We start from the raw sequence: 8,049 nt of genomic DNA, 5'->3' as shown, positions 1-8,049 counted from the left end.
GCAACAGCTAACACTGCTTAGAGAAGCCTCCGGTGGAGCGGGGAAGGTGCCTGGGGAAGGAGGCTGTAGTTCCCCAGTGTGGTCCTGCCTCCTCCTCAGCCCCCCACCCCACCCTGGGCAGGGTTCCTGCAGAGGCACTGGCTGGCTTGTAACCCAACTTTCTACGTGTGTTGGTCGCTGTCCATGTTCCCAGCATGGGGCAGCTCTTGGCAGATACTCAGGTGGGGAAACTGAGGCACGTGGTGACAGCAAAGCAGCCTCCTGTGAGGAGGTTTGGGACAGCATCACAGGACAGAACAGTCCTGGGACCCAGTGGCATCCTAGCCTGGTATGCCTCCCATGGTTCCACCCGCCAGAGACCAAACCCTCCAAATCTTCCCCCCAACTCAGCTCCTCAGCCCCAGACCCCCAAAGGTCCCAACTTGAGAGCCACTATTTTTATTGGAAGTGAATATAAATAAAAGTGACAGGTGTTTGAGGGAGGGGAGGATGGAAGCCTATTTACAAATGTACACCCTGGGTGGGGCTTCACCTGGTCCCATCCTGGGAGGGCTCAGAGGAAGGCAGGCAGCGTCAGGAAGGCCAGCAGCACCATGTGGGCAGCCAGGCAGGGTGCTGAGTTCTGACCAAGGCGCTGCTGGCCTTGGGTGTCTCGCTGCTGGCCACCCTCCCTCCCTGACTGGAACTGCAGCTCAGGGATGATCCCCTGGATCCAGTTGTGGTGGGAAGTGACCCGGATGTAGACACCTGGGCGGTTCCGGCGTGCACAGCCCTCGCCCCAGCTGATCACCCCAGCCTGCACCCATGACTGGTCCACAAGGCACACCAGGGGGCCCCCTGAATCACCCTACAAGGGAAACATAAGCCCCATTAGAGCCCAGGGCCAGTCTCTGGGGGTAAACTTGCACTTATTGTTAGTCCCTTCCCTGGAGCCTCCTGCCTCACCCCCATCTGCTGGTCCCACTTCTGTGGACCAGGGTGTTCCAGTCAACGGCATGTTCACCCCTGGTGGGGGGAGTTAGAAATGCAGCTTCCTGGTCCCGCCCAGACCCTAGGACCACTCCCAGGCTAGGGATGATGGGCACACAGCCCACCTTAGCCAGGGTACAGGTCAGGGCTGAGTCACCAGTTCGCCACACTACCCCTACCTTACAGGCATCCTTCTTGCCCTCTGCGAAGCCTGCACAGAGCATGTCATCCTGGATGGTTCTGGGCTGGAAGCCAGACTCAGCATCTTTGCTGTAGAGCAGGTTGCACTTGGGCGTGTCAATAATGGGCACTGCAAGCTTCTGAAGGATCCTCGGATTGGGCAGGCGGTCTGGGGAGGGTCATGGCAGTCTGTGCTCAGTGGGCAGTCCAGCCAGAACCTCGTGGTCCTGGGTTCTTGAGAACCACAGCTGCCTGTCCCTCCCCAAGTTTCCTTTGTGTTTACACCTTCTTTTCTGCTACAGGGCTTTGTAAAACTGCATTCCTCTTCCTTTCTTCCCCACACCAGACTGGGCTTCCTGTCCCTGTCTCTGTGGCTCCTGGAATGGTTGCTCCATTCCTAGCCCCACCCCATTCATTTGTTTCAGCACAGGATACACACACACACACACACACACACACACACACACACACATATATACATACCAATATCAACAGAAAATGGTTGTTGGTTCTGGACCTTCTCCAACACATCCCCCTTTATCCCCTGGCTCTGCCCCTTACCTTGCTCGCTGGGACTGCCCCAACCAGTGACCCAGCAGTTCATGTCCTTCTCAAAGACAACTGAGGGATCAGGCACACACACAGGGAGGATGTAGTTGGTGAAGGCCACGGGTGCCTCTAGCTCCACCAGGGCCACATCAGCACTGGAGGCCATGCCCTGGTACAGGGGGTTGCTCTCCACCCGCCTCACGTGGGCATACACGGCACGTGGCCCTGGCTGCAGCAGCTGGCGTGCCCCCAGCAGGACTCGGTACAGAGATGTTTCTGAGGTGCTGGTGGAAAAGAGCATAGAGCTGGTGTGAGCCTCCCTGCCAGGCAGCAGGGAACTGGAGGAGGGCATCTGGCTCACCACAGTGCCTGACATCTCTACACATTGTCTCCCAAAGTGTCATCACTAGAGAGCTGCCCAGCAAGTGAGGGGGCACAGAAGCTGAAGTTCTGTCCCTGGTACCAGGTGACTTAACAAATTCTCTAACTCAGTTTCCTCATTTGTAAGGTGGGGACTGAAAGGCCTGTTGTTTGAAGGAGATGACAATCCCCAGGTAACGCAGGGCCCAGCCCTGCCTGTGTGCCTTGGGCAGGCTGTGTGGTCTCTGAGGCTGAGTTTCTGAGTGTAGGATATGGACTTTCAGAAGAACCACAGGGCTTTGGTGAGGTGGGGGGTGAGGCACTTGGGAAGCCCCAGGGGCTGGGACTGGGTGGGGTGGGGATCTGGCCCCCTACCCAGGTACTACATGGGTGGCCATAGAAGGATGAAGAAGATGGGGTATGGTCTTCAGAACTCTGGCTTGTCTGATACCAGAGAGAGGTGGATTGAGGTGGGTCAGGACCCCAGGTGCGCAGGGCCTTGGTGGAAAGCCAGCTGATGGGAGCAAGGGCTGGGGTCAGGGATCGCAGCTGGGAGTTAGGTCTGGCTTGACCTAAAGGAAACTCCTAGCTGGGAGGGGATTGCTGGACAGGCAGCAAGGCAGCAGCCCACAGGCCTGCAGTGGCCCAGCGCTGTCCCTGGTGCTGAACTGGCTTACTCTGGTCATTTGGGGGGACAGGGCAGGTGGGGGCCCACTCACTTGGAGAAGCAGTGTGCTGCGGTGAGGACCCACTGTTCTGTGATGAGGCTGCCTCCACAGAAGTGGCTCCCATTGCGCTGGATACTGACCTGCCAAGGCCACTCGCCATCCATGGCATCCTGCCCGCCCACCATCCGGTTCAGCATCCTGGGGTGCCCACAGGCTGGGGGAACAGGGGATGCTCCCTGGGGGCTGGTTTCATGGCTCTGATTCCAGCCCCAGTACCACACACCAACTTCTGCTCTGCTCAATTCCTGGTCTTCCTGGCCCCTGACCTGCTCAGGGACCTTGGGAAGTCAGAAGCCCAGAGCATTGATTGGAGTTTGATATAGGGAGATTCCCCCAGCCCTGCCCACCATTATTCTCAGGCCCTCACTGTGACCTGCCCTGGGACTTTGTAAAACCTGGTTTCCAAGTCTTGTCCAGGTCTGCTTCATGCTCTGTGTTCTTGAATGGTCATGAGGGTTGAGCTATCCAAGGCCTGATGCAGCTCATGGAAGTATGGAAGCCAGGCATTGATTGTCCTTCACAGGTAGGTGGCCCTGAGGGACAGGCTTGGTGCAGTGAGACAAGCCTCAGGTCTGTGCTGGCCCTTTTCCTGACCCTGTGCAGTGCTTTTGTGCCTGCTGTTCCTACCATGTCCTGTTTGCTGGGTGTGTGGAGGACCTTCTTCCTTCACTCCTTTCTGGGCTCCAGTTCTGATAAGCCACTGCCCGATGCCCTGCGCATTCCTCTGGGTCTTTCTTATTTATTTATGTATTTAGTAGTGAGGATTGAACCCAGGGGCTCTCTACTGCAGAGTTACATCTCCAGCCATTTTACTTTTTCATTCTTTAAGTTGCCAAGGCTTGCATTGGACCTAGGATCCTCCTGCCTTAGCCTCCCGAGTTGCTGAAATTACAGGCATGTGCCTCCCTACCCAGCTTCCTTCTGCAGCTCCTTGCATGTGATGTGGGGGATGGTGGTGGTGGTGGTGGTGGTGGTGGTGGTGGTGTGTGTGTGTGTGTGTGTATGGTGGGTGGGTGTTCTGGCCCATCCTGCAGCTCTCAGTCACGCCTGCTTACCTCTTAGAGCCTTCACCCCCTGAGTTCCTGAAAGTGAACAAAAGGGATTGTCAGCCAACTTTGCTTGTGCCCAGGTCTGTCCTGCCTTCACTCACCTGCACTCCCTCCCCTCAGGATAGCCATAGAGATCCAGAAGGAGAGAGCAGGAATCTTCAGCTGCTCCAGTTCTGGCCTGTGGGCAGAGCTTATCTGCAAGGGCAGCAAACTACTGGCCACATGGCAGGCCAACCAGGAGAGGCCAGTGTGGTGACCCTGTGACTCGACTTCCCCTGCTTGGAGCAGGATGACTCCTTTCTTGTCCCTTCAGGACTCTCTCCCTCCATGGCCCACCTCTGTCCAGGTCTGGAAGCTTTGAGGTTAGGGAGTAGAACTCCAGCCCTGGTGCGTGGGGTCTGCCTTTCCCTTGGAGCCGCAAGGAGCTGGGGAGTGAGGATGCCCCGGAGCCACCTCTGCACGTGGGCAGCCTGGGGCTTTGTAAAGCCTGGTTTCCAAGTCTTGTCCAGGTCTGCTTCATGCTCTGTGTTCTTGAATAGAATACCAGCCCTGCAGCCACAGGGGGCAGCCTCCTGAGACTCCAGATTCCCAGGGGCTGAGCCTGCTCCCAAGCCAAGAACCCTTGCTTCAAGGGACTGACAGAAAAGTGGAAGACAGCAAGCACCACTCTGGGTGAGGTGGTGACGCCTGAAATTCCATTTCCCAAGGCCCCTCACCCCCACACCCATTGCTGTGTTTAACCCAGTCCTGGTCCAGGGCCCCTGGAGAGAGACCTTTTAGCTCTACCCTCCCAGTTGTCTGTCCCTGGGACAGGCATGTTAGAGCTGGAAGGGGTCCAGGAGAGCCAGCTCTCCCTGTGGGGCTCCACATGTTCACTAAACCCCAGCCACTTTAAGAACCCAGAGGTGGGGGCTGCTCTCGTCAACCTTACCCAACCCAGGGACTTGCTGAGCCATGCATGGCCTGGGGTGCCCAAGGACCCTAAGGATTTCAGAGGTCCTCATTTTTCCTGCCAGGCTCCCGTTCCACACAGTCCTCAATGCACAGCAGGGCAAGTTTCCCTGGGCAGGGTTGGATGGTGAAGGGAGGGGCAGCTGTGGACCAGGTGACAGGAAGCTAAGGCTCAGGGTAGGACTATTCACTTCTCAAAGTGGGGGTGCCAAGCAGAAGTGGGGGACAAGTGTGGTGTCAGCCCAGATAGGCAGTTGGAAACAGGAAGGGTGCCCTGGACTGTCCTCTGAGTAACTTGTGTCCACAGTTAAAGTGTGAATGCCCCAGGGAGGGTTGTCTTCCATCTTAGTGGAAGATTATCTTATGATTAGATTTCCAGCACCTGACCCTCTGCCCTTCCTGAGGCCTGAGAATTCATTTTTCAAATGCTGCTCCAGCCAACCACCTTCTGTCCACATTGGCATGAACATACTGGATGACCCTTTCTCTCCCTCCAGGAACTTGGAATAGCCTCTTCTCTCCCAGTTCTCTGCCTGAGTCCCCACAACAGGTCCTCCTCACCATCAGACCCACCCTCCCTGCTGCAGCTCTGCTGCTCCCAGTGGGCCCCAGTCCAGATGGAGGCACCAGCACTGCCTCCTCTGGGAGCCCTCCTCCCTTGCACTGTCAGTCTCAGAAGCCTTGCTGGTTCCCAAGCTCTCTGTCCCACCTGGAAACTCATCTTACACACAGACCCAGGAGCTCAAGACAAAGCCATGCCTAGGGGCCTGAGCTCAGGGAATGTGTGGAGGGACAGAATGGTGGTGGGGGTTGCTGACCCAGAGAGCTGAGCTCTTCAGGGCAGGCATCCTGTCAGGGGCCAGCAGCATGGCCACGGATCAGCCCCCAGGCCCAGGGCTTCTGAAGCTCCTGTAGCTGGTGGAACCAGATGAGGCCTAAGCTACTAGGAGGGACCCCCTTGACCCAGCCTCCAAACTGCAGGCCGCTGTTTCCACTTTGGCAGTGACCTCGATTGCCCAACAGGCTGGAGCAACCACAGCGTCACACCTCTGTGGAAATGAACTCTCAAAGAATGGTGTTATCCTGCTGTTACCTAAGGCCAGGAGTGGGAGGCCAGCCAGTGAGGCTGGGGGAGGTTAGCACAGCCCAGTAGAGGTGTCCACCTGGTGCCCTCCTACCCCTGGGGACAGGAATCCTAAAGCCCTGGCTAGGCTATGGTCTGAGTGACCTGGCCTGCCCTGGGAGGTGATCTGAGGACAGGGAAGTATGGTGGCTGCTGGGCTGGCCCAGCTGGCCCAAGAATGTGGGAGAGTTTCCCTGGTAGAGAGCGGCCCGCCCTGCAGGGAGAGGCCTGGCAGATGGGGGCCCTGGCTGGAACCTGCTGACCACAGCCTAGGATTGGCAATGCACTGCCTGATCCTCTGTGGGCATGAGGGTGGGACCCTCTGCAACCTGTCCTCATCCCCCAGCTCTCTGCTCAGCCCCCAATCAGCCTCCGTGGGCTCCAGGCTCAGGTGGCAACTTCAGCTTAGTCCTTTTCCCCAACCTAGTTGACAATGGCCCAGGGATTTGGAGCCCACCTGACCTAACTTCAACTCCTACACAAATGAAGTCTTTCTCTGGGGAAGTGGGGAGAGTCCACTGTGAGAGGAAGCAGGGGAGCCCATGCCCAGTGCCTGGCACACTGTGAGTGCCTGAGGAAGGTGGAGAGGTGCCCTTGCCAGACTGCAGCTTTGGGGTCCTCTCAGATCTGCACCCACAGCCCCCATCTTGCCTTCCCCACTTCATACCCACCCAGGTGGAACATTTGGAATCTTCCTACCTGCTCTGGGGGCCCAACCATTGGGTCGGGAAGAGGAGGCCCATCCTGTAGCTTTAGGCAGACCTTGGGAGCAGGGGGCTCAGTTGGAGCTCCAGGCAGGGCAGAGGGCTCCTGGGGTTGGGGGGCGGGAGGGGCAGACAGATCTGACCTGACCCAGGACTCACCAAGCCACAGCAGCAACAGCAGCAGTGCAGGGGGTAGGGGCTGCCTCATGTTCTCAGCCTGGTCCAGCTGAGTGGGGGGTCAGAGGTGGCAGGAGCTCCTGGCACTAGCGAGGTGCAGGGCTCCATGAAGTGGGGTTTTATGCTGTAGGTGAGTGTTGTTCCTGCTATGCCACCCAACCTGTCAGCCCAGCCCATCCAGCTCTACTCCATCAAGAAGGAGGCGCCCCAGAACCCTGGCTCCTCACTGACCTGGTCCTGAACCCCTTGAACCCCGCAGGCCAGATCCCTCACCCCACACACCCTCGGGTGCTGGTGCCAAGATGTGCCTGTTTTTTTATGTGACCTGGGGACTTGTGCCCTGGAGTCCCCCCACCATGAGCTGATCGGCCACTCCCCAGCAGGCCCAGACCCCCCCACAACTGATCACAGTCCTCATCTGTGTTGGGGCAGCTCCCCCATAAGACCCTCGGTTCAATCATTCGTTCATTCAATATTCATGAGCACCTTCTGCGTGCCCAGCTTCCAAGAGGGCGGCCTTAACGTTCTCACGGAGGCGGGATCTGAGGACCGGCACTGAAGAGTCAGGCGCGGGGCGCTTGTGCAGCAAAAAAGCGCCGGGGGAAGTGGGACCACGGGCCGCAGAGCCCCGCCGGCGCGCAGCCCCGATGGAGCCCGGGCGGGCGGGGCGGAAGCCATTCCGGGAAGGCGGCGGGTGGCGGGCCGGGTGGCTGTCCCGCGCCGGCCCTGGGCACGCCCGCCAGGTCCTGGACGCTCGGCCGCGGCGGAAGACGTCCGAGAGGAAGTTATTTGGGACACTGGACTGACGTCAGAGCAGGAGTCGGGGCCGGGACAGACACACCCTCCACGTCCGCGGGTCGGTGTCCAGGTGCGGGGAGGGCCCGGGACGCCGCCCTGCCTCGGTTGCCCGCGCGTGCGGTGGGAGTGTCGCGGTGCCGTCGGCCCGGCTCCTGGTGGCTGTCCCGCCGCCGGGGCCGCCCATTGTTTCCCTGTCCCCCGCGACCCCTGGGTCGTCCCCAGGCGCGGACCGCCTTCCCTCCGACCCTCCTCTGTCCCTGGAGTCCGGTGTGTGAGACGCGGGCTGCCTCCGGTAGCTGGAGGGAGGAAGAGGGAAGACTCCAGAGTCGTTCGTTCATTCATTCAACACTTTGGGTGCCCAGCGCTTCTAGGTATGGGGAACAGAGGTGAACAAAAGACACGCCCTGCAGCGGGGAGGAGATGGCAGGCGTCATTTACAGGAGGAAAGGGTCTAATTATCA

General features: G+C 58.8%; 1 protein-coding gene across 3 annotated transcripts; it reads right to left on the bottom strand.

The window, feature by feature from the left end:
* Window positions 1-436: 436 nt before the first annotated feature.
* On the bottom strand, window positions 437-7,779 carry PRSS27 (serine protease 27). 3 transcript variants are annotated; one of them, XM_081298263.1, is made up of 6 exons: window positions 7,277-7,779; window positions 3,182-3,868; window positions 2,778-2,940; window positions 1,711-1,982; window positions 1,149-1,318; window positions 437-847 (listed from the first exon to the last, which is right to left on the bottom strand). In XM_081298263.1, the coding sequence occupies exons 3-6, from the start codon at window positions 2,921-2,923 to the stop codon at window positions 554-556; spliced, it is 882 nt and encodes a 293-aa protein (XP_081154389.1). In that variant the 5' UTR covers window positions 2,924-2,940; window positions 3,182-3,868; window positions 7,277-7,779; the 3' UTR covers window positions 437-553. The 3 variants fall into 3 exon arrangements, with proteins under 3 accessions (XP_081154389.1, XP_081154390.1, XP_081154391.1); XM_081298264.1 differs by having other exon boundaries at window positions 7,322-7,779; XM_081298265.1 differs by lacking the exons at window positions 3,182-3,868; window positions 7,277-7,779 and having other exon boundaries at window positions 2,778-3,137.
* Window positions 7,780-8,049: the final 270 nt, after the last annotated feature.

The sequence above is a fragment of the Spermophilus citellus genome (assembly GCF_964194105.1).
Source record: "Spermophilus citellus genome assembly, chromosome: 6".
Classification (NCBI taxonomy): Eukaryota; Metazoa; Chordata; class Mammalia; order Rodentia; family Sciuridae; genus Spermophilus; species Spermophilus citellus.
The sequence above is the reverse complement of the archived record's forward strand: the minus strand, read 5'-3'. Positions and strand labels throughout refer to the sequence as shown.